The sequence below is a fragment of the Pseudorca crassidens genome, chromosome 20 (genome assembly GCF_039906515.1).
Source record: "Pseudorca crassidens isolate mPseCra1 chromosome 20, mPseCra1.hap1, whole genome shotgun sequence".
Taxonomy (NCBI): domain Eukaryota; kingdom Metazoa; phylum Chordata; class Mammalia; order Artiodactyla; family Delphinidae; genus Pseudorca; species Pseudorca crassidens.
The window spans coordinates 3,503,970-3,530,065 of record NC_090315.1 but is presented as its reverse complement, the minus strand read 5'-3'; the positions used below and the strand labels follow the sequence as shown (position 1 = coordinate 3,530,065).

Genomic DNA, 26,096 nt, shown 5'->3' with positions numbered 1-26,096 from the left:
CTGAGCATTTTTCCATGCTTTAATTTATGCTGAAACTCCTAAGAGATATGATGATCAAGATATGAGGGAACACTGCTTTAGTTGAGATGTTGCCAAGTGGGGGACATCATTTCAAAAATCATAACACCTCCAAGCAATGCCACTCAGGTCATCTGAGTTGCCAATACATACGCTGCATCTGTTGTTGTGTCAAGGTCAATCTACAGCTGAGCAGGTAATTTAGCTACTTGTGTTTGACCTCAAGCAGAATCATGCCAGAACACTTACACAGTGAAGTACACATTCTTTTTTATTATAAGTGACTTTGTTTTTATTTTTCCATCAATAGTCAGAACATTATGTTGATGTTTTAATATTATGCATCTAGAAAGGCAGTTTTTTGGGTTTGTTTGTTTTCGTTTTGTTTTGTTTTCTTTGCTTGCAGGATCTTAGTTCCCCGACCAGGGATTGTCCCTGGGGGTCCCACCAGTGAAAGCACGGAGTCCTAACCACTGGACTGCCAGGGAATTCCCTATAAAGGCAAAATTAAATAGGAGTTTCTCTCAGTATGGTACATGGAGAGGTATAAAATATCTGTTATAAAAAGTGACCCCTGGGTTTGATAAAGTCAAGAACAACTTAGCCAGGAGAAAGAAAATGGTGTCTTTTTAAATAATTAATTAATATTTTGACTGTGCTGGCTCTTAGTTGCGGCATGCGGGCTTCTCTCTAGTTGTGGCGCACGGGGCTCCAGGGCGCATGGGCTCTGTAGTTTGCTTCACGCGGCTCAGTAGTTGTAGCACGCAGGCTTAGTTGCCCACGGCGTGTGGGCTCTTAGTTCCCCAACCAGGGATTGAACCAGTGTCCCCTGCATTGCAAAGTGCATTCTTTACCACTGGACCACCAGGGAAATCGCAAACATGGTGACTTTCAAATGAATATTTTGGTAGATGCAGGGGGATATGAGACTGAAGTCAATGGAGGGAAAAGGAACTAAGGCATGAAATGTTAATCTGCAAAATTTTATGACAAAAGGAGGGGAAGAGGAGGTATCTAGGAGAAGAATTTTTAAAAATGCATTGAAATAAGGCAGATCTACACATATTAAAGTAAAAAAGAAAAAGAATCTTTGACCATCTTTTTTTTTTTTTTTTTTTTGCGGTTCATGGGCCTCTCACTGTTGTGGCCTCTCCCGTTGCGGAGCACAGGCTCCGGACGCGCAGGCTCAGCGGCCATGGCTCAAGGGCCCAGCCGCTTCGCGGCATGTGGGATCTTCCCGGACCGGCACACGAACATTGGCAGGCAGACTCTCAACCACTGTGCCACCAGGGAAGCCCTCTTCATGTATTCTTGAATGAAATGGTTACTAAAACGCTTTCCAGATCTGCACTGATCAATAGGATAGCCACTAGCCACATGTAGCTAAATAAATTTTAATTAAAAATTAATTGAATTAAAAATTCAGTTCCTGTCACATTAGCACATTTCTAGTGCCCAGAAGTCCATTGTGGCTTGTGGCCACTATATTGTTTTGATTTTTGTTTTTTTGTGGCTACTATATTGGGCATCCTATTTGGCTTCTGGTCCCAATTCCAATGTGTGGAGGTGGGAGGGGGCTTCCCCTGACACTACCAAGCAATGCTGGGGACACTAGCTGGGTATCCTACAATTCAACCCAATTCTGACTCTTATCTATTTAGGGATAGTATCATCTTCCACAGATTAGGGGCTCAGTCCTAAGACACTGTTGCTGAACTCAGGTTCTGCTGCTCATCACTCAAGAATCCAATACAGAGACAAGTGTTGAGTGAAAACAAAGATAGCTTTATTGAGGAAGCCGACCATCCTGGGGAGAAGCTAGACTCATGTTCCAAAAAAACAAATCCCCGCTGCTAATCAAGGGCAAGGGATTTTAAAGGGGAATTTCAGGAATGCACAGGCCTGGGGGGGTGGCTGCGTGAAGAGCAGCAGTCATCTCTGACAATCATCTTGAAACTGTTCTCGTGGTGGTCTGGTCAGCATCATCTTGATTGTTTTAAGTACAGTTAATCTTCAATTCCAGGGTCAGTTTGTTCCCACTTCCTTGAGGTGAGTTCTCAGAATTGTGTAAGATGGAGAAGTTTATGTTGTGGCTGCAGTCTGGTCATCGTGTAGTTAACGTCTTGCTTCTGGTGGGGTTTCAGTATCTACAAAACAGCTTAAAGGATATGGCTCAGAATATGATCTATAGCCTTGAGAAGGAACTAAAGATCCTTGACTTTGTTTAATAGCTGAACTATTATTTCATCTTGTTGGACTGTTTTCCTTCATTTCTGCATTTTTCTCATTTCTCTGATTAAATTTATTCTTCAGCTAAAGTTTTTCTACAGACAAAAAGCAGGCAGAGGATATGGGGGTGGGGGGATCTGTCCTGGGAAATCACCATAAGCTCCTGCTCCGTTACAACTCCTCCGACTTCAGACGCCAATCTCAAGTTCAGGTTATTACCTGTACTTCTGACCACCAGGCTATAAATCAGAGTTTCCCACGAACCCCCCTCCTTGGGTCTGATTAATTTGCTACAGTGGCTCACAGAACTCAGGAAACTCACTAGATTACAGATTTATTACAAAAGATATTAAAGGATATGAGTCAACAGCCGGATGGATACATAGGGCGAGGTATGTGAGAAGGGGCTCGAGCTTCCATGCCCTCTTCAAGTACATCGCTCTCCTCTCCACCATGCGTTCACTAACCCAGAAGCTCTGAACCCCATCCTTCTGGGTTTTTATGGAGGCTTCAGTACATCAGCACAGTTGATCAAAGTCACAGTACCACATATGTTTTGATGATTTTTACTTGAATCGGTCATTTATTTGTATGACCATAAAAACGGTGTTAATAAGTTTACTTTCATTGTTCTCGAGATCTGTTGAACTCTAAATCTAGGTTCAGTCACTAGGGCTGTGTGGTACTTTGTATCATCTGCCTCTGATTCCTGAAGTCCTGTTTACCATTTCCAGAAGACGAAGAAGAAGGCGAAAGTATGTTTGGAAGGGTATGTTGCCAGGAAGAGAACCGATCTGGAGTCCAGGCTGATGACATCAAATACACTGAATTTGTCTCTCTGTTCACCTTGTTCTGGCTCCAGGGAAATAAAACAGTCACTAGGGAGTGCCATTCTGTAAACCTAAAGAGGAAAGGGAAAGAAAAATCGAAGAAGCCAATTTATACATACAGAAAGGGAGGTCAGCTCTTTCCCACCTTTCCAGTCAAATATGGAACCTCCTACCTCTTGGGAAAGCCATGCATTAGCCGGCCCCCGGCAGAACACGCCTGAGGATTCATTCCTCCGTTCACTCGGTCATACCTGCCACAAAAGTTTATGGATTGTCTACTGTGTGCCAGGCACTGGGAAAACATCAGTGAACAAAGTTCACATACTAATGGGTTGTCTGGGTTCCAGTTCAGAGCTTGAAAAGTGGGCAGTAGAATTCCTTGGCAGGACCACAGACTTGGGAAAAGCCTTCAGGGGCTGTGACCAATGAAGCCCCTGACTCTCTGGAGGCACATGTGTGGAAACGTCGTCCACCTCCTGAGAGGAAGCTGGAGTTGACTACACCATGTGGAAGGACTGAGCACTCAGGACGCTCCGCTTGTGAGCCAAATTGGGAACCACAGGTTGGTACCTTGAACGCTCCCATCTCAGAGATCTTGTCCCTGGTTTTGTCTTTGGGCGGAACCTTCTTCGGGTTCTCTTTTCTTCTGGATACGGAGTCTAGATCTTCTGTTTTGAAACCAAATCTAAGTGGGTAAAACAAAGAGATTTAATGAAAAGATGTCATGCGAGCCTCACCATTGCTCTTCTCATAAGGCAAAGGGGAGGAAGAGGTGGCTTCTTCTAGGCCGAATTCCCAAATCATTGACATTCCATATGATGTCTGGGAAAGCCTATCATGTCTCAAGATAAAGCTCAAGATTCTGAATCTTGTACCAAGTCCCTTTATGGTCTAGTGATGGGTTTCATATCCTGAAAGTCCCCACGATCCCCTCATTACAAGTATTAGTCTTTCCCTAAAGTGCCATGCCTATATTGCAACTCTCTCCTCTGCCTAGAATTCTCTTTCCACTTCTTTTCTTCCTCCCTAAAACACCTATTTTTATTCCATGATGCAGGATAGAGTAATATCTTCTAGGAAGACATTTTTTTTTTTTTTTGTCTGCACCGCATGGCTTGAAGGATCTTAGTTCCCCGACCAGGGATCGAACCTGCGCCCCCTGCAGTGGAAGCGCAGACATTTAACCACTGAACCACCAGGGATGTCCCAAGGAAGACATTTTTCTTTCCATAAGATGTCATTAATTGCTACCCCTTGCTTGTGCCCCCCCTCACACACACACCCCCCTCATGTTTCACAGCTACTACTTTTGGTTTTCAGAGGTTCCAAGTAGAATAAACACAGGTCTATTGTAGGAGCCCCAAAACCAGACTTTAGAAAAGTCACCTAATAGCACTGAACTTTGACCTCCCTCCAGAAGGCATATATTGATACCACTCTATAGATAAATGATTGATCGTTTTGGAAGAGCTGCACCTATCCAAACCAGAAATCCCATTTTCCCATCTGTCCTGCTTATAATATCTATGAGAATTAATCCCTGTTGGAGAAGTCATTCCGAGATGTCTCACTATATATGTTCCTACCAACATCAAATTCCTTATCACTTACCTGGACTCTTGACTCTGGAACCCCAATATCTTCAGCAAGTTGCTGTCTGGAATCAATCCCAGGATAAGGGTTTTCCATGAACGCATTCATAAGAGTTTGTAATTGGGAAGAAGTATAGCTGGTACGACATCGTCTGTCTCTCACACCTGGAGGAGGTGAAAGATGGAAGGCAGAGGAACATTTGAGATCAGTTTACATGTTCAAACAAGGAACCCAAACACGTCCCACCATCTAACTTGGAACATGTTGCCTCTCCTTGGGAGGGCCTTGTCCCAGCCTATTCAAGACAGAAGGTTCTAGAGGAGAGGCAATATTTGGCTGAGTTGCTGGACTCCGGTGTAAATCAGGTAAGCCTCAGAAGGTCCCTGGACCTTGTGGGGAAGAATTTCCAGGGGCCATGTTGAGCCCTTTGCTACCAAAGACCCTGAACAGGAGGCCCTGAAGGAGAAAACATTCTTTTCCCACTCAGAGCAGTAGTTGGCTTCACTATAAAAAGGCACTTGGGTACCCAAGAGGCTCTGCTGGGTAGCAGGACTGGAGCAGGCTATTCACCTTGAATGTTCTCTTCAGGGTAAGCTCGGTCTTGTCTTAAGTCTAAGTTCTTCTCAGGTCTTTTCAGGAACCTGTGCCTAGCTCTTCGATTCTGAAACCATATCTACAAGAGGAAAAGAAAATGAGGGAATTAAGCATATTTATGTCATCTCAGCCCCATTGCTGCCTTTCTCCAAAGGGAGTGATTCTGGGAATTCCCTGGCAGTCCAGTGGTTAGAACTTTGTGCTTCCACTGCAGGGGGCAAGGGTTCAATCCTTGGTTGGGGAACTAAGATCCCATATGCCTCGACGTGGCCAAAAAAAAGGGGGTTGTGAAGGATTCTTATGAGCCCTAAGCTCAGGATTACTATTACTGATCCCTGTCACATTCGACTAAGACTTAGATCAAGGCTTGGCATTTAGCATCTTCATGACCTGGTTCCAACATGACCTACTCTAATAATTTTTTAAGTTAATAAATAAATGCTGCCATTATTATGCATTTAAGAACCTCCTCCAGCCTAAATCTGCAATGGCACACCAGTCCACTACTCTCTGGTCTATTGTATTTCATTGAAAGGGGAAGGTTAACCCTCACATCACCCACAGTTCCTCTGGAATCTTACCATGTCACCAGACACTTGCCTATCTGTGACCACACTGCTTATAATGACTTACTTGGATTTACACCCTGGAATAAGTGTGCCACCACACCACATACTTCCTCTTTTCTGGAGGTGTACCTACATATTTCTTGCACACTCCTGGGAGCTTCACCCTCAGTATCCATATTCATGAAGTGAGATTAAGAGCAACATTCTTGGGAGTTCATTCTGAGTGTCAAGTAGGACATGCTACTCAAAGCCCTTTTCACGGGACTTCCCTGGTAGCACAGTGGTTAGGACTCCGCGCTCCCAATGCAAGGGACCCAGGTTCAATCCCTGGTCAGGGAACTAGATCCTGCACACATACTGCAACTAAGTGTTCGCATTCCACAACTAAGGAACCCGCGAGCCACAATTAAGGAGCCCGCCTGCTGCAACTAAGGAGCCCATGTGCCACGACTAAGACCTGGTGCAACCAAATTAATAAATAATAAATGTTGTTTTAAAAAAAGCCCTTGTCACACTGGCACATGATATGTGCTCACTGAATGGTTCCCCCCTCCCTTTCTATTTCTCGTCTTGGAGATACAGAACTTGTAACTTACCTGGATCCTAGACTCTTCAGTGTTGACTTCCAAAGCAAGTCTTTGTTTGATGGCATAACCCGGGTAAGGTTTTTTGTTGAATGCATCAACGAGGATTTTCAATTGCTCTTCTGTGAATTTGGTGCGGCTGCGTCTACACTTTGTTGCCACGGCCTCTGTGGAAAGATTAGGAGAGAAGCATTAAATAGGCCATTTTATGTATTCCAACTTCAGGTTCGAGCTTGTCTCTCATTTCTTCTTTTCATTGTGAATCCATGAGAACCCAGGAGGAAAGAACTCTCAATTATAAAGCCCTTAAGAACACAAGGGTGATTCTTGAACTTCTTCAGCTGATCTGAATGCCATGACTAGGAAGTCAAGGTCTTCTGTTTTCAAACAACATGAAAAATTGATATGTTCTGTTCATATGGATCAAGAACAATATGAGTCAAGAAAATGCAGGCGAGGGGCTTCCCTGGTGGCTCCGTGGTTAAGAACCCGCCTGCCAATGCAGGGGACACAGGTTAGATCCCTGGTCCGGGAAGATCCCACATGACACGGAGCAACTAAGCCCATGTGCCACAACTACTGAGCCTGCGCTCTAGAGCCCACGAGCCACAACTACTGAAGCCTGCGTGCCTAGAGCCTGTGCTCCACAACAAGAGAAGCCACTGCAATGAGAAGCCTGCACACCGCAATGAAGAGTAGCCCCTGCTCACCGCAACTAGAGAAAGCCCGCGCACAGCAACGAAGACCCAACGCAGCCAAAAATAAAATAATAAATGAATGAATTAATTTAAATAAATAAATGAATGAATATCATTTAACAAATAAAACATAGTATGGGGAGTTCCCATATATTGCACACCCAGTTTCCCCTATTATTATTATTATTATTATTTTGCGGTATGCGGGCCTCTCACTGTTGTGGCCTCTCCCGTTGCGGAGCACAGGCTCTGGACGCGCAGGCTCAGTGGCCATGGCTCACGGGCCCAACCGCTCCGCGGCATGTGGGATCTTCCCGGACCGGGGCACGAACCCGTGTCCCCTGCATCGGCAGGCGGACTCTCAACCACTGCGCCACCAGGGAAGCCCTTCCCCTATTATTAACATCTTATATCAGTACTGTACATTTGTCACAACTAATGGATCAATATTGATACATTATTAGTAACTGAAGTCCACACTTAGAATTGGGATAGCTATAGCCTCCAAAATCAATGTGAAAGGGTAGTGTTGGATACAGAAAATGACTTACTATATGAAGAAAAATTAAGTTGGGTCACACAATATACAGCATATAGAAATAAATGCCAAAAAATTAAATACATATGAAAGCTAAAAATAGATAATGTACAAGAAAACCTATGTTACACTGAGATAGAAAAAGTTATATACTAAATAAGATACCAAAATGCATAATGGGAAAAATTGCTGGAACTAATGATATCGTAATTGAAACCTTCAGTTCAAAAAGGTAGAAAACCAGATAAAAGTCAGCAGCTTGCAATGATGGGGGTAAGGTGGGGAGATCAGAACCCTTCTTGAGAGCTGGGTAGAATGTAATTTATTTAAGATAATCTGTAGGGCAATCAGGGTATGCTTGTTTAAATTATGTATAGTAAGTAATTGTAACCCTGCAATCCATTTCTTGCCTACATCTGCATGACATTTTTCAGAATGCTGTTTGTAGTAACAGCTGAAGCAACTGAATGCACATTGCTAGGAGAATGGATAAGTAAAATATGGTATATTCCCGTGATAGAATTTTATGCATAAGACCAAAGTAATGAGGAAAAAATGACAGAGAAATAAGATAGATAGGAAGAGCAAGAAGGCTATAAGTCTGGAGAAGAGAAAACGAAGCAGAAACAGATGAGGTCCTAGACCTCCCAGGCAGGGCAGATTATATAGGACCTCTTCCAACCATGTGCCTTTGACTCTTAGTATGTTGGGAAGTCACCGAGGGGTTTGGAGTAGATAAAAGACTTGATCTGACAGTTTGATAAGATCACACGGGCTACAGGGTTGAGAACAGATTAAATCAGGGCCAGAATGGAAGCAGAGAGATCAATTCTTGCAATAATCCAGTGACGAGGGCTTCCCTCATGGCGCAGTGGTTAAGAATCCGCCTGCCAGTGCAGGGGACACGGGTTCGAGCCCTGGTCTGGGAAGATCCCACATGCCACGGAACAACTAAGCCCCTGCACCACAACTACTGAGCCTGAGCTCTAGAGCCCACAAGCCACAACTACCGAAGCCCGCGCGCCTAGAGCCTGTGCTCCGGCAACAAGAGAAGCCACCACAATGAGAAGCCTGTACACGCACCTAAGAGTAGCCCCCACTCGCCGCAACTAGAGAAAGCCCGCGTGCAGCAACAAAGACCCAATGCAGCCGAAAATTTAAAAAAATAAAATAAAAAGGTAAATAAAATAAATAGATTTATTAAAAAAATAATCCAGTGACAATGGTGGAAACAGTCCAAGAAATAGTCAGAAGATCCCTAAAATATTTCGTTAAAGCCAACAGAATTTTCAGCCTGATTAGATATAGGTTATGAGAGGAAGACAAGGTCAAGGATGTTTCCTAGGTTTTTGGCATGAACAATTGACATTTCTTGTGCAAGGAAAACAGTAGGAGGAAGAGTTTGGGTCTGAACATCGAGAGTTCAGTTTGGGACACGTTGAGTTTGAGATGCCTGTTACAGACGAGTAAGCGGTTATGTAGACAAAGCTGGAAGTTCAGGAGAAAAGTTCAGTCTGGAGAGAGAAATCAGGAAGCTACTTTGATTCCAAAGACATTCTGGTCTCAGGACTTTTTGATGCCTCCCTTAGTTTCTTTTAGTGTGTTTCTCTCCTTTTTCTTCTTCCCATCTATTTTTTCCTCCCATTTCCCTCCCCTAAACAATAATTTGTATTGTTTAGTTCTTACATGCCTGCATCTTTCTGAAATTCCCAATGCTCAGATGCACAGAAAACAGCATATTTTCATATTACATGAAAGAAACTGATTTTCCCTTACCCTAGCACAGTTATTTAAAAGTTTGAAAAATGGGACTCCCACAACTTCTAACAAGCCCATTATGTTTTCAGCCCAACCCACCGCCCCAAACCAAGGAAACCACAACTGCAATCTGATGTGTGAGGAACTTACTGTATGGAGAATTGTCTTCAGCCATCTTGGAAGGGAGCTCCGAAGCCTGGTTCCATCAAAAGAGAGATAAACAGCCTTGGCGAGGCTGGCTTTATATGATGAGCTGGGATGGCCCCTCCTGCTTACTTAGGCATACACCCACTTAATCTAGGAAGGACTAGATAGGATTTTCTTTTCTTCCCTTGATAGAGATTTAATCATTTATACCAACATATACAGCTGAACAAGCACACTTTTGAGTACTATTGCATTTACACGTCTTGTTTTTCCAATGTTTATTACATATTCTTTTTGAAATTGCTTTTTCATGGTCTTCACTTTTTTTTTTTTTTTTTTTGCGGTACACGGGCCTCTCACTGTTGTGGCCTCTCCCATTGCGGAGCACAGGCTCTGGATGCACAGGCTCAGCGGCCATGGCTCACGGGCCCAGCTGCTCTGCGGCATGAGGGATCTTCCCGGACCGGGGCACGAACCTGTGTCCACTGCATCGGCAGGCGGACTGTCAACCACTGCGCCACCAGGGAAGCCCTTCACTTATCTTTTGAAGTGGTAGCCTTTTCTTATTAAATTAATAACTGGTACCAGGATTAGGGTGAGGCAAGTGAGGCTCTCATTTCCAGGGAGCAATGTTTAAGGGAGGTGCTAAAAATTCTGTGATCAAAGTAGATAACACTTGTGGCACTAATGAACCTATCTACAAAACAGAAGCTCACAGACATAGAGAACAGACTTGTGGTTGCCAAGGGGGAGGGGGGTGGGGGAGGGACGGACAGAGAGTTTGGGGTTGGTAGACGCAAACTATTACGTTTAGAATGGATAAACAAGGTCCTAATGTGTAGCACAGGGAACTATACTGAGTAGCCTGTGTTAAACCATCATGGAAAAGAATGTAAAGAAAAGAATGTATTTATGTGTAAAACTGAGTCACTTTGTTGTTCAGCAGAGATTGGCACAACCTTGTAAGTCAACTCTACTTCAATTAAAAAAACTAATTACAAAAAAATAAAATCAATTGTATGAAAAGAAAAACAGGAAAAGAAAAAAGCAAAAAAATGTAAATAATATTTGAATGCAATACTTAAAAAAATTAATTGCAAAAAGCCCATGTTTACAAAATATAAAAATTATAAATAAAAACAGGATCCTATCCTGCACTGGCAGGATTTATGCATGTGAGGGCATACGTGCAATTGCTTTCCCTTGCAATCTTCTCAAGGTCATTGATCAGTCCTGAGGGAAGTTGACAAGATTGTTCAATTGTTTATAGCTGTCTTCCACAGCACTGCAGAATAAAAGAGAAATTTTAATTTATTACCCATATAAACTTGTGTGACTCAGGAGACGTCAAAGTGTCAGGTGACACTACCAAGGAGGCCCAATACTTTAAGCAGCACTTTTGTTCCACAAGGGCGATGATGCACTTAAGAGATGAAAACATGACCATGGAAAATAATGTAAAGAAGCTGATGAGAATTCCCTGGCGGTCCAGTGGTTAGGACTCTGCGCTTTCACTTCCAGGGCCTGGGTTTGATCCCTGGTCAGGGAACTAAGATCCTCAGCAAGCCTCAGCGCTGTGGCCAAGGAAAAAAAAACAAAAATTGAGTCCCTTATAGAGCCACCTAAGCCATCTAGTAAGTAGAGAAAACCACTTAGAGAGCTAAAGCAATCTCCTTGAGTGGTGTAAGCTAATAACTGCTTCTAGGCATGAGACTCTGCCATGAATATTTTCTCATATATTTCCTCTTAACTAACTGTCATTTACAAGTATGCAGCATTGAGGACCCACTCAGGCACAAACTCCTCCTCAAGATGCCTCCATAAGAATGTAAGCCAATTCCTCATAATAAATCTCTTTCTATCTATATATCTTTTCTGTTTGTTCTGTTTCTCTGAAGACCCCTGATTAACACAGATTTGGGAACCAAGAGTGGTTCTACAGGAAGAGAATTTAAGGATGAGTTTTCTGAATTGGTTCTTGGGTTTCTAGAATTGGCTCTCTAATCACATTAGATTTAAAGATGATGATGGCTCTCTTTCTAGTAGTAAAGAGAGCACTGAGAGTAAATACATGGTGTGGGGTGTTTATAGACATACACAAAGTGTCTCTGAGGGGATTCAGGATAGACGAGAACAGTATACTGGCCCTAGATAGTTAAGGTGTATATCAAAGGAATAATTTCAAGAAGCCCAGACTCCTGTGTCTTCCCATATGTAAAAATGCACTAAGTTCATTACCTTGAGATGTCTGGTATTTTTTAAAAATTATTTACTTATTTATTTATTTGGCTGTATTGGGTGTTAGTTGCAGCGCTCAGGCTCTTCTCTAGTTGTGGTGAGGGCTCCAGAGCGTGCAGGCTTCGTTGCTCCGCAGCATGTGGGATCTTCCTGAACCAGGGCTCGAACCCGTGTCCCCTGCACTGGCAGGTGGATTCTTAACCACTGTGCCACCAGGGAAGCCCCCTCTGGTATTCTTTAATTAACAGTAATCTTTTGAGGTTCAACTACCTGGATTTTTGTTTTGTTTTGTTTTTTGCAAAAAATTCTACATATCCTGTCTCCTCAGTTACCTCTCAGAACAGTATCTCAGCGCTGAGAGGCTGTATCCCTGACATAAGTCCTCAGTAAATTCTCAGAATAAAAAACAATTCCCAACTTTTTTTTAAATTTAATTTTATTTATTTTTTTATACAACATGTTCTTATTAGTCATCCATTTTATACACATCAGTGTATACATGTCAATCCCAATCGCCCAATTCATCACACCACCACCCCACCGCCTGCCGCTTTCCCCCCTTGGTGTCCATACTTTTGTTCTCTACATCTGTGTTTCAATTTCTGCCCTGCAAACCAGTTCATCTGTACCATTTTTCTAGGTTCCACATATATGCATTAATATACGATATTTGTTTTTCTCTTTCTGACTTACTTCATTTGGTATGACAGTCTCTAGATCCATCCACATCTCTACAAATGACCCAATTTCATTCCTTTTTATGGCTGAGTAATCTTCCATTGTATATATGTACCACATCTTCTTTATCCATCAGTCTGTCGCTGGGCATTTAGGTTGCTTCCATGACCTGGCTATTGTAAATAGTGCTGCAATGAACATTGGGGTGCATGTGTCTTTTTGCAATTCCCAACTTTTAAGTTGTACTTTTTTTTTTCAGTCGACAGTTTTGACTACCAATGAAGTGACCCACAGCAGACACCTTTCCTGGTTCTCAGGTCTCCCCTTCTTGAGTGATGAAGCTAAGTTTTGTTGGGGTGTGTTAAACTCCTCTCTGGAGTAGATTATCCTGAAACTTAGTTTCAAAAAGAGGTACCTGGGTTATCCTAAGTTGAAAGACTGGGAAGATTTTTGCTCAGTGTAGATATTGAGTGGGTTATCCTAAGTTGAAAGGCTGGGATGATTTTGTTCAGTTTAGACACTGAATAGGTTATCTTAAGTTGAAAGCCTGGGAAGAATTTGCTGGAAAGTCTCCCTAACCTAAAATCTAATTCATCAACTCTTTAAGGGTTTATCAAGGAAAAATACAAATCTTAAAAGTCTTTTCCACAAATAATAAGGCCTTAGTCATCTGAGCAAGCAAATTTAACTTATTCCAACTGTTATTTATAAGCTAGTAAGTTTACGTTGTAATACCTGATTCATAGCTAAGTGTAAAAGTGAAGCTATGAGAACTCTAATTTTGCCTGTTTGTATGTCTGTGTACACATCATACATTTGATATGTCTCTACCTCTGTATAATGTTACCAAAATTTAATTTTTAAAAAAGATGTATTTAATTGACTTAATGGTAAATGCTTACAAATTCAATATTTCTAAATGTAAAAGAAACTGGCCAGAATAAATTTCAGGTTTGTGTGATCTAGGAAATATTCAATATTAAATTAATACCTGGTATTAAAGCTAACTTAAGCTTGTTGGTTTAATCAATATAGATGTCTTACTTTTATTGTACCTAGGTTAACTAAAGGTCAATAAGCTCGTGTTATTTCTGTTGCAGTTTGTCAGCAAGAAAAAGTTAACTTGGTGCGGTGATACTTTCACAAGTTATAAAATAAAGGTAAGTGAGATAAGAGTTTTCAGGTGATCTTTTTAGGAATAATTATGCTTTGGGTATGTCTATCTAAAATAGTTTCTCCAGATTTTTGGTAACTTGAGTTTTGATAAGTTAAGTTAAATGATGGGATTTCAATGAATATCCAGGTCATTTCAAATAAGATAAAATACTGGAACGTTAATTGCTAAACAGGTGTAAATTTACCTATTTTTGTCTCCTTACATGAGGGAAACTAAAGATGTTTGAATTTATTAGACATGTCTTGTACCACATTGAGGAAAGAAATTATGCTATGAGAAGATATATTTTCCTAGAGGTTATGAAATAGTCCAATCAAGAAATGCCCCTCAATCAATTCCAAGACTTGAGCCAGTTTGTAAGCTCAGAACATCTTGGATGAAGGGGAGGGAGGGTCCCCTTGAGGAAGAACCACAGTACATCACAGAAAATTTATATTGTTACTCTTTCTCCTGGTCTTCTCCAAAGCGACCTTTTACTAGGGTAAGTGTCCATTATGTAAAAGGAAAGAATCAGACCTTTTAAGGACTACTGGACTCTGGCTCTGAACTGACCCTAATTCCAGGAGACCCAAAATCTACTAGTTATGGAGTTCAGGTGATCCATGGAGTACTATCTCAGATCCATCTTATAGTGGGGTCCAGTGGATCCTCAAACATATCCTGTGGTTATTCCCACAGTTCCAGAATGCATAATTAGAATAGACGTACTTAGCAGATGGCAGAATTCCTACATTCCTGACCTGGGGAGTAAGGGCTTTTATGGTGGGAAAGGCCAAGTGGCAGCCATTAGGACTACCTCTACCTAGGAAACTAATTAAAAGACATACTACTTTCCTGGAGAGATTTCAGAGAGTGACATCATCAAGGACTTGAAAGATACAGGGGTGGTGATTCCCACCACATCCCTATTCAGCTCTCCTATTTAGCCTGTGAAGAAGACAGATGGATCTTGGAAAATGTCAGTGGATTAGCATAAGCTTCACCAGGTGGTGACTCCAACTGCACCTGCTGTACCAGATATGGTTTCATTGCTTGAACAAATGTACACATCCCCTATATGTGGAATCTAAAAAACCAAAACAAGGGACTTCCCTGGTGGCACAGTGGTTGGGAATCTGCCTGCCAATGCAGGGGACACGGGTTCAAGCCCTGGTCTGGGAAGATCCCACATGCCGTGGAGCAAGGAAGCCCGTGAACCACAACTAATGAACCTGTGCTCTAGAGCCCGTGAGCCACAACTACTGAAGCCCGCACGCCTACAGCCAGTGCTCTGCAACAAGAGAAGCCACCGCAATGAGAAGCCCACGCACCACAGTGAAGAGTAGTCCTTGCTCTCTGCAACTAGAGAAAGCCCACATGCAGCAACAAAGACCCAATGAGCCAAAAATAAATAAATAAATAAATAAATTTATTTTTTAAAAAAACAACCAAGTGAACAAACAGAACTAAACAGAAACAAAGTCATAGATACAGAGAACAAACACTTGGTTGCCAGAACATAGAGGGATGGGGTGGGGGAAATGAGTGAAGTAGGTGAGGGAGGTTAGGAGGTATAAACTTCCAGTTACAAAATAAATGAGTCATATCATTTTGGGGTTTTTTTTAAATTTATTTTTGGCTGCGTTGGGTCTTCGTTGCTGTGCGCGGGCTTTCTCTAGTTGCGGCGAGCAGGGGCTAGTCTTCGTTGTGGTGCGTGTGCTTCTCATTGTGGTGGCTTCTCTTGTTGGGAGCACGGACTCTAGGTGCGTGGGCTTCAGTAGTTGTGGCACGTGGGCTCAGTAGTTGTGGCTCGCAGGCTCTAGAGTGCAGGCTCAGTAGTTGTGGCGCACGGGCCTAGTTGCTCCATGGCATGTGGGATCTTCCCGTACCAGGGCTCGAACCCGTGTCCCCTGCATTGGCAGGTGGATTCTCAACCACTGAGCCACCATGGATGTCCCATCATTTTGGTTTTGTGCCATAAGCACAAAAAAATCTTTTTTCAGTTCAAAAACTCAATTGCAGTGCTTAAAATTATACACATAATTTTTCAAGATTGTGAACCAGGGTTCCACTGTACCTTACTGAAACGTCTATAGTGTGTCTGCTTTGTACTAGACATTGTTTTAAATTTTTGGTATACAGTAGTGAACAAAACAAAGAGCCTTGACCTCACGAACATCAAGAGAGGGAGACAGAAAATAAACAATAATTATAATAAACAAGCAAAGGATATATCAGAAGTTAATCGGTGCTATGACAAAGAAAATGATAAGGAAGAGAACAGTAAGGTGGACGTGGGTGCCAGAGTTGGGGTTATCGGTTTGCAATTTTTATTAGGATAATCAGGGAAGAGCTTATGGAGAAGGTGATACATGACCAAAGTCAATAAGAAGGTGAAAGTGTGAGCCATGTGGAGATGGGAGGGGACAGGGACTGTCCTGGCATAGGATTTAAAGCAAGTGTGTATCCAGCCAGTGCATGGAGCAGGAAACTAATGTGGAGTAAAGAAGAAAGGTGTAAAAGACTGTGAGGACTTTGACTTTGACTCTGGGACGATGAGGCCATTGCAATTGGATTTTGTATAGAAGAAGACATACTCCAAACTTATGTGTGTATTACTTTTCTACTGCTATGTAAAAGCTATCATAAATGTATGGCTTAAAACAACACACACCAATTATTTCATATTTTTAGTGGATTAGGAGTTTGGTCATGGCTTAACTGAGTTGCCTGCCTCAAGATCTTACAAAGTTGTGCTCAAGTCTTCAGTCAGGACTGAAGTCTCAACAGAGACTCTACTGAGGAACAAGATGCTTCAAAACTCATTCAGGTTATTGCTAGAATTTATTTTCTTGTGGTTGTAGGACCGAAGGCTTTAGTTTCTTGTCTGTCGATGAAGGTCACCCTCAGCTTCTAAAAACTGCCTGCAGTTCCTTACTATGTGAGCCTGCCATCATGGTTGCTTGCTTCATCAAGACTGCAAGGGATAGAGAGAATCCAGCAAGATGGGCCTTACCCTGTACACATAATCATGCATAACCTATCACCTTTGGTATATTCTATATGTCTAGAAGCAAGTTACAGGTCTGGCCCACAATCAAGGAGAGAGGTCATACAAAGGCTAGAACACCAATAGGCAGCAATTATGAGGCCCACACTGGTCATCCTAGAGTCTATCTTCCACACAGTTTTAAGAGGCTCACTCAGGTTACTGCAAGAACAGACTGTAGTGGAGTGAGAAGGTGGAGAAAACTCCCACCTCACTTCGCTCTGCCATACCCCACCATACTTTTTGTTTGTAAATGATCTCAAAATTACAGGAAAATTTTAAGAAAAGCACAAAGAGACTCTGTATACCCTTAAAATAGATTTATCAACTAACATTTTGTCACATTTGCTTTATCGTTCTCATTCTCTTTCTCCTTCCCATTATCCATCAATTTATATTTTTCTGAACCTTTTGAGAGCTTTACACTTCATGTCTCTTTCTTCCTAAATACTTGTTTGTATTTTCTGAGAAGAAAGACATTATCTTACACAACTAGAAGAAATTTCCAATATCAGAGAATTTAGCATTAAATCAATAGATACGTATGATTCACATTACATTCATCATATGTAATCCACCATATGTAATAGGATCCATCATAACAATGGATCAATACTGGATTTGATCTGATTAGGCAGAAGCATGTCTTCATCTGGAGATTAAGTCTGGCTTTAGGTAGTATGTATGGGTGCCAAGTTGACAAGGAGTGGAATGTGATGGCTTGTTTTATGTGTAAACTGGACTAGGCTATACTACTCAGTTATTGGATCAAACACTAATCTAGGGTGTTGCTGTGAAGGTATTTTGTAGATGTGCTCAACATCTACAATCAGTTGACTTTAAGCAAAGGATTCTATTTTGATTAAGTGGTTGGGCCTTATCCAATCAGTTAAAAGGCCTTAAGAGGAAAAGTAAGGTTTCCCTGAGGAAGAAATTCAGCCTCAAGACTGCAGCATTAGTTCTGGCTACAGAGTTTCCAGCCTGTCCTCTACCCTATGGATTTTGGACTTGCCAGGCCCCACAACTGCATAAGTCAATTCCTTGAAATAAATCTCATATATATATAATATATTTTATTTATATATTGCATGTACATATATATACACACATAAATGTTTATAAATATGTAAATCCTACTAGTTCTCTGCAGAACTGACTCATATCATACACTCTTCATTCCTTTGACCTAATTAACATCTTGTCACTATACTTCTCTCTCATCTTAAAAAAAATTAAATCCCTTAAGGGCATTTTCTGCACTCTCTGATTCCATTTCTCAATGTGTATGCACACTGAAATCATGAAAAGTGCGTTTTACGGGCTTCCCTGGCGGCGCAGTGGTTGAGAGTCCGCCTGCCGATGCAGGGGACGTGGGTTCATGCCCCGGTCCGGGAAGACCCCACATGCCGCGGAGCGGCTGGGCCCGTGAGCCATGGCCACTGGGCCTGCGCATCCGGAGCCTGTGCTCCGCAACGGGAGAGGCCACAACAGTGAGAGGCCCGCGTACCGCAAAAAAAAAAAAAAAAAGTGCGTTTTACTCTTTCAGCTCCACACTTATGAAAAAAAATCATCAATGGGGACTTCTAAAATTCCCTAATATATCTCTGGGTGGACATTAGAAGCTCTGACATGAGTTTGTTGGTTTCCTGTCATCAGCCACTTAATGAAGTCAGGCTGGTCCAGTGTTCATGCTCTGATCATTTTCTTCTCCAGACTACACTCATTCCCTTGACAGTCTCATCTAGTCATGACTTGAAATAACAGTGTAAACTAACAACTCTCAAATTTATATATCCAAGCTTGAACTCTCTCCTAATGTTCAGTCATAGGTTGAAATGATTAAGTGACACATACTTTGTAGTCTCATAAACATTTCAAATTGACCATGCTTAAAACTGGAGTCTTGAGTTTCCCTCCAAGTCTCCTCCACATGTGGTTTCCCCATCCCAGGGGATGGAAAATCCATTCCTCAGGTGATCTAGGCCAACTACATATGAAGGAGGCTCTGGGCCAAAGAAGACTCAGGAGGGTGCAGTAGACAAGTGTGCTGTGTATCAAGATGGGACTTCTGGTTTCCTCCTCAGGAGAATTTTTAAGCTACCTTTTTTTTTTAAAAAGACTTTTAAAAATATTTATTTATTTTATTTTGGCTGCGCCAGGTCTTAGTTGCAGCATGTGGACTCTTAGTTGCAGCATGCATGTAAGATCTAGTTCCCTGACCAGGGACTAAACCCAGGTCCCCTGCATTGGGAGCACGGAGTCTTACCCACTGGGTAAGTGGGCCCAGTCTTACTCACTGGACCACCAGGGAAGCTACTTTTTAAAAATCTGTTCCCCTAGAATGCTACAAAACCAAACTCGGGTTCATTCACTCCATGCATAGCAAAGCCAATCTATTGACACTGGGTTGTGGTGAAGGAAAGTATAGCATTTATTGCAGGGTGCCAAGCAAGGAGAACAGGCAGTTCATGCTCAAAAAGATCTGAACACCCTAATGGCTTCAGGAAAGGGTTTTTAAAGACTGTTAGGGAGAGGGTCCTAGGATGCAAGATCAGCTCATGGACAATTTTCTGATCGGTTGGTGGTGAGGTAGCAAGGTGGTGTTTCAGGAATCTCACCATCAGTCTTCTGATTCCAACCAGCCTAGCTTCTGATGTGTTTGAGGTCAGCAGTTTCCACCTGGTGGGACTCTGGGTTCTATAAAAACAACTTAAGAACATGCATCAGACATTGTTAACTGTTTTCCTTAAGGAGAACTATGGTCTTGTGACCCCATCCCAAAGGTTGACTTATTGCTTTAGTTATTATCCCCTTCCCTCCTTGAATGCCTCTTCTTTGTTCCCATTGCTGCCCCTTAAATAATTAACTGTTTGAGCCCACTCTTTGGAACTGAGGGAGGCCTAGTCCGCTAAAGCTTTTTCCACAGACAAGAAGTAGGGGACGCAGAGAGGCTTGGGGGGTAGGGGTGGGAGGAGGCTCCACAGGGCCCTGCTAGGTTTCAAGAAGAGGCTCTTGGGGATTCCCTGGCAGTCCAGTGGTTAGGACTCCGTGCTTTCACTTCTGTGGATCCCGGTTGGGTCCCTGTTTGGGGACCTAAAAAAAAGAAGAGGATCTGGGAAGGCGTAAGGAGGGGAAGGGGGGAAAATCACTATGCGGGCTGCGAGCTTAGTCACAGCCCTACACCCTTTGCACCGCCCTGGGCGACTGTCCCAGCATTCCAAGCCTCAGTTTCCCTGAGGCACAGCATGGACGCTCTCGCCCCCACTGCCTAGTCCTCTTCACTTGAACCCACTGTTAAGAAACAGGTCTGGGCCGGCGCTCAGCTCCTCCTGTGGCTCTTAGGTGGAGGAAGACCCTCCCCTTACCCCTCCCTCCGCCCCACTCCCTCCCCCTCCCTCCGCCCCACTCCCTCCCCCACTCCGCCCCACTCCCTCTCCTCCCTCCGCCCCACTCCCTCCCCTCAGTTAAGGCGCTCCTCACTTCTGCGAATCTAGGGGAGACTACATTACCCAGAGGTGTGCATTGTGCGTCTGAGGAGGTCGCTGGCCAATGACGGCCAGTCGTAGAGGCGTTTCCTGCGGCGCACGTACGTGGGCGGGACTTCCGGTTTCTCTCAGAGGACGCCATTTGCCGCAGCCTTTCGCTTCTGGCTGGCTTTTAGGTGCCGAGAGCTGGCCTGCGTGGTTACTAGGGCATTTCGTGGGGACTGAGCAGGAAAGGGGGATGGGACTTCCTTTCGTGCCTTGGAACGGGCCGTGACTCCCTAAACGGGAGTGTGCACTGGTCGCCCGCCGGGCCATGGCCTCTCCGGGCCTTCAGCACCCGCCCTTCGTCCCCGCAGTTCCCGAGGGCGGCGCCAGGTCTGGTGCGCCTTTTTCTCGGAGAGCGGCTGTCAGCCGAGGTCGCCCGGCCAAGGCGGGGCGGAGGCGAGGAGCAACAGGCTGCCCGGTGCTCGCCTCTCCCAGCGTAGCTGGAACGCAGGGCCCCATCATGGCGGCGGCGCCGACCCACAAGACACAGGTGAGTGGACGCTGGTTGCGAAGCTGCTTCTCTACGAGGGCGGAGACGGTTCCGGAAGGGAGGCATCCCCTGGGTTTGTCTTCGCGGTCGTGTGCTCTGGCGTGTGGAGCTGCTTTGCTACTTAATTTATCCTTGGTCCTAAAAGCTGTTGGGTCTCTGACACATGCTCAGTAAGTTGTGGAAAAATGAGTGATGTATCCTTCAGGGGTTTCCATCATAGTAAATCCCGAACTCCGCCATGTGCTGCAGGGATGTACCCTGCCCCCACCCCGCCCCCGCCTTTCTCCAACCGGTGGCCTTGGGAAATGGAGGGAGAGATAAGCGCATGGACAAAGCCAAGGTATATTGGTTGTTTCACAAGGCCCATGAGGGCCTGTGAGGTTGCCATGGTGCCTCCTAGATGTTAAGACGTGTCTTGGGAGGGCGAGGTCCTGTAGTCTGTTGTCGAATGTTCCACTCACCTTCAGCCAGGTCAGACGTTGTGGCCAGTCTCATGGCCAAAGCCAGTGTTATCTTTAGCCATTTGTGCTCTCTGGTCCTGAAGTATTCCTGGCGTAGGGCTAAGTGCTGTCAGGGTTCAGGAAGGAAGCGGCTAATGGTTCATTGTGGAACCTCCCCGGAGTCTGGGAGACCCAGGAGGGTGTGGGAAGCTGGTCCGGGCCCTGCCATTACCCAGGTAGTTCCACCCCTTCAGGGGTCTCTCCAGGGAGGTCAATGATGAAGGCTTTGCTTCTCTGTGCATGTTCACAGGAATATTTTCAGGCGTGATGAAATGGACTTAACAGCAAAAATTGGTGTAAATGCTTCACAACTTCGTCATTAGGTATTCATTTTGATGATGGAAGCGTGTCGGGTTACTTTATTAGACCGTGTATCAGGGTTAACTGTGTTAAAATTTTGCTCCTCGTTTGTAAGACACAAGACTCTTGGTGGATTTGGTGGAGCTCCCTTAGTCTCGGGTCATCGGCTGGCATGGAGATGTTTACCTCAGGGGCTGTGGGACAATTAATGAAAATCCCCAAGCACACCGAACATTGAATAATTTCTGTCTAAATCTCACAACTGATATTAGTGAAGTGGGAACTATTGTTGTATTGATCCAGAAACCAAGGCTCAGAGAGATGAAGTGATGTCTCCGAGGTAACACAGCTGGTAAGTGTTGGGTTCAAGAGTTTGGATGTTAACAAGAGAGTGAAGAAAGAACTGGGGACTTTTAGTCACTTTAACCAGGAAGTGAAGCCCTCACCATGGGGCAGGCAGCTAGCAGGACCAGGGAGGCTCAGGTACTGTTGTTGTTACCATTATTGATACTGTTATTATCATTATTTATGCATTCCTCTGGGGTCCTACAGCCTCTCCTGTTTGCATCTGACAGCCCACACATCACTTCCATTGTCTTGTGTGACTTTCCATTGTCTTGTGTGACTTTCCATTGTCTTGTGTGACTTTCTTCCTTACACTACTGTATTATGTCCAAAACATTGTCCACTTCCACTTCAGCCCAGCCTAGAGCTTGGCCCTCAGGAGGTGCTAAGTGGTTAGGGTCTTGATCTCTCTGCACCTTTAACAGCCTTCCAGAAACAAGCTCTGATCCCATCCAACAGCCCCAGGGTCAGCACTACTACCTCTATTTGACAGGTGTCTGTGACTTTCGATGATGTGGCCGTGACTTTTACCCAGGAGGAGTGGAGGCAGCTGGACCCAGCTCAGAGGACCCTGTACCAGGAGGTGATGCTGGAAAACTGCAGGCTCTTGGTGTCTCTGGGTAAGGCCTTGCCACTCTGCCGTGCAGAGGACCTGCTATCTCCTTGTCAGACATGCTCTGTCTCCATGCCCGGCTGATCAAGAAGCTTACCCTCTCCCCTACAGCTTCAGTCATTTTTGAGATTCATCTTTTCCTGCCTGCTATCTCTGTGTTTCTTTGAGCAAGAAACAGTTCCCCTTTGGCTCCTAAAATGTGGTGGAAGGAAATGGGGGTGTTCTTCAGAACCCAAAGGCAGAATTTCCAGTTGGGCCACATGGGACTGAAATAAGGACTGGGAACCACCAGGAGTATGCCAGCTTCTGGATCTCTTGTCCTGACTTCTCCCTCTAGCTTTTTGCTCATGTCTGTTTTTTCATAATGGCTTTTGTGTCTCAGCAAGTTTGTGGCAGGAGTGGCCACCCCAGTCCCTGCTCTCTGTGGCCCCCAGATGCCTTGTTTTTACTTCATTGCATACTTAACATTGTTTCTTTTTTCTTTTTCTACTGCTGGGCTCTAGGGGGTTGTCCCTGAGGCAGGAGTGGCCACCTGAGCCCATACTTCCCTGAGCCTCTACCCCAGTGCCCAGCACAGACTGGCCTCTGTCTGAGGTTCTTGTTTCACATTCCAGACAGGGAGCTGACTGGGTGGGACTGGTTGGCTCACGTATCCCCTGCAACCCAGTCCACAGGGCTGTGAGTGATGGGATGGTCTCCAGGAAGAGGGTGAGGCAGGTGGGGCCTCGGGAGGTTTTTGCCTTCAGTGCCAACAGGTATTGTTCTAAACCACAGGATCTCGGTTATGGGGCTTTTCTGTTCTCCTGTGCCTTCATGATTGTCTCTTGTTCCCTGAGTCCTGGCCAAGATCCAAGAGAGAGAAGCTGAGACAGTTGTGCTTCTCAATACTTGGTTTTGTCCCCAGGAGACATTTGGAAGTCTGCAGCCACATTTGACTGTCACACCTGGGGTGTGGGTGGTCCCGGCATCTAGCAGGTTAGAGTCCAGAGATGCTGCTTAGTACCTGAGGATGGACAAGACAGCCCCATTCAACAAAGGTTGATCCAGCCCACAAGGGCAAGAGAGCCAAGGTGGAGAAACAGCAGCCTGAGGATAATCACTTAGACCTCTCAGTTTGAGGGAAAGGAGAGCTGTAAATCCAGGGCATAGGGTAAGACATGCCTGTTTTTAGAAAATTGGGATTGTATTCTGTGTTAATGAGAAGAGGTTACACAAAATTAGGAAACGTTTGACATATTTAGATATTTTATAACAAAATTTTAAAAATAAGAAGGCCCATTATCTGACCCTGCTGACCCTTCACTGTCCTCCCCATGCTTTCCCTGAGCTCAGTCTGCTCTGGTCATGCCAGCGTCTTGCTGTTTCCTGTGCACATACTTAACATAGTTGCCTTGGGCCTCTCCACTTGCTGTTCTCTGTGCCTGGTGAGTGTGCTTGGGCATTTTGGCTTTTCTTTTCTTTTTTCTGGTTTTTTTTTTTTTTCTTTTTGCGGTACGCGGGCTTCTCACTGTTGTGGCCTTTCCCGTTGCGGAGCACAGGCTCCCGATGTGCAGGCTCAGCGGCCATGGCTTACGGGCCCAGCTGCTCCGCGGCACATGGGATCCTCCCGGACCAGGGTACGAACCTGTGTCCCCTGCATCGGCAGGTGGACTCCCAACCACTGTGCCACCAGGGAAGCCCCTTTTTTCTGAATTTTAAAATTTAATTCTATATATATTTTTTATACAGCAGGTTCTTATTAGTTATCCATTTTATACATATTAATGTATATATGTCAATCTCAATCTCCCAATTCATCACACCACCACCAACGCCCCTGCCCCCTCCCCCCCCGCCGCTTCCCCCCCTTGGTGTCCATACGTTTGTTCTCTACACCTGTGTCTCAGTTTCTGCCCTGCAAACCAGTTCATCTGTACCATTTTTCTAGGTTCCACATGTATACGTTAATATACGATATTTGTTTTTCTCTTTCTGACTTACTTCACTCAGTATGAAAGTCTCTAGATCCCTCCGTGTCTCTGCAAATGACCCAATTTCGTTCCTTTTTATGGCTGAGTAGTATTCCATTGTATATATGTACCACATCTTCTTTATCCATTAGTCTGTCGATGGGCATTTAGGTTGCTTCCATGACCTGGCTATTGTAAATAGTGCTGCAATGAACATTGGGGTGCATGTGTCTTTCTGAATTATGGTTTTCTCTGGGTATATGCCCAGTAGTAGGATTGCTGGGTCATATGGTAATTCTGTTTTTAGTTTTTTAAGGAACCTCCGTACCGTTCTCCATAGTGGCTGTATCAATTTACATTCCCACCAACAGTGCAAGAGGGTTCCCATTTCTCCACACCCTCTCCAGCACTTGTTTGTAGATTTTCTTATGATGAGCATTCTAACTGGTATGAGGTGATACCTCCTTGTAGTTTTGACTTGCATTTCTCTGATAATTAGTGACGTTGAGTAGCTTTTCATGTGCTTCTTGGCCATCTGTATGTCTTCTTTGGAGAAATGTCTGTTTAGGTCTTCTGCCCATTTTTTGATTGTGTTGTTTGTTTTTTTAATATTGAGCTGCGTGAACTGTTTATATATTTTGGAGATTAATCCTTTGTCCATTGATTTGTTTGCAAGTATTTTCTCCCATTCTGAGGGTTGTCTTTTCGTCTGTTTGTAAGTTGCCTTTGCTTTGCAAAAGCTTTTAAGTTTCATTAGGTACCATTTGTTTATTTTTGTTTTTATTTCCATTACTCTAGAAGGTGGATCAAAAAAGATCTTGCTGTGATTTATGTCAAAGAATGTTCTTCCTATGTTTTCCTCTAAGAGTTTTATAATGTCCAGTCTTACATTTAGGTCTCTAATCCATTTTGAGTTTATTTTTGTGTGTGGTGTTAGGGAGTGTTCTAGTTTCATTCTTCTACATGTAGCTGTCCAGTTTTCCCAGCACCACTTACTGAAGACACTGTCTTTTCTCCATTGTATATCCTTGCCTCCTTTGTCATAGATTAGTTGACCATAGGTGGGTTTATCTCTGGGCCTTTCTATCCTGTTCCATTGATCTATTGTTCTGTTTTTGTACCAGTACCATATTGTCTCGATCACTGTAGCTTTGTAGTATAGTCTGAGGTCCAGTATAGTCTGGAGTCTGATTCCTCTAGCTCCGTTTTTTTTCCCCTCAAGACTGCTTTGGCTATTCAGGGTGTTTTGTGTCTCCATACAAATTTTAAGATTTTTTTGTTCTAGTTCTGTAAAAAATGCCATTGGTAATTTGATAGGGATTGCATTTAATCTGTGGATTGCTTTGGGTAGTATAGTCATTTTCACAATATTGATTTTTCCAATCCAAGAACATGGTGTATCTCTCCATTTGTTTGTGTAATCTTTAATTTCCTTCATCAGTGTCTTATAGTTTTCTGCATACAGGTCTTTTGTCTCCCTAGGTAGGTTTATTCCTAGGTATTCTTTTTGTTGCAGTGGTAAATGGGAGTGTTTCCTTAATTTCTCTTTCAGATTTTTCATCATTAATGTATAGGAATGCAAGAGATTTCTGTGCATTAATTTTGTATCCTGCAACTTTACCAAATTCATTGATTAGCTCTAGTAGTTTTCTGGTGGCATCTTTAGGATTCTCTATGTGTAGTATCATGT

At 43.8% G+C, this 26,096-nt stretch overlaps 3 protein-coding genes across 5 annotated transcripts in view; 2 read left to right on the top strand and 1 right to left on the bottom strand.

Moving 5' to 3' along the window:
• The window catches only part of AURKC (aurora kinase C), a 476,131-nt gene that overhangs the window by 411,425 nt on the left and 38,610 nt on the right, over positions 1 to 26,096 (top strand). The window lies entirely within an intron of this gene.
• DUXA (double homeobox A) lies at positions 2,410 to 20,280 on the bottom strand. Its single transcript, XM_067720598.1, has 8 exons — positions 20,189 to 20,280; positions 19,298 to 19,388; positions 9,562 to 9,607; positions 6,430 to 6,584; positions 5,241 to 5,343; positions 4,689 to 4,834; positions 3,648 to 3,762; positions 2,410 to 3,148 (listed from the first exon to the last, which is right to left on the bottom strand). The coding sequence occupies exons 1-7, from the start codon at positions 20,200 to 20,202 to the stop codon at positions 3,664 to 3,666; spliced, it is 654 nt and encodes a 217-aa protein (XP_067576699.1). The 5' UTR covers positions 20,203 to 20,280; the 3' UTR covers positions 2,410 to 3,148; positions 3,648 to 3,663.
• Positions 20,265 to 26,096, top strand: part of ZNF805 (zinc finger protein 805) — a 34,441-nt gene continuing 28,609 nt past the window's right edge. The window contains exons 1-2 of one of the 2 annotated variants that reach the window (XM_067720522.1): positions 20,265 to 20,699; positions 22,338 to 22,464. In XM_067720522.1, the coding sequence (XP_067576623.1) occupies positions 20,478 to 20,699; positions 22,338 to 22,464 (349 nt within the window). In that variant the 5' untranslated portion in view covers positions 20,265 to 20,477. The remainder of the gene's footprint in view (positions 20,700 to 22,337; positions 22,465 to 26,096) is intronic. The other variant, XM_067720524.1, reaches the window with a different exon arrangement.

Coding starts and splice junctions, on each gene's coding strand:
- DUXA (XM_067720598.1), bottom strand. Junction 6,585..9,561: donor TGAAGACAATTCTCCATACA/GTAAGTTCCTCA, acceptor ATCTTTCCACAG/AGGCCGTGGCAACAAAGTGT. Junction 3,763..4,688: donor TTCCAGAGTCAAGAGTCCAG/GTAAGTGATAAG, acceptor TTACCCACTTAG/ATTTGGTTTCAAAACAGAAG.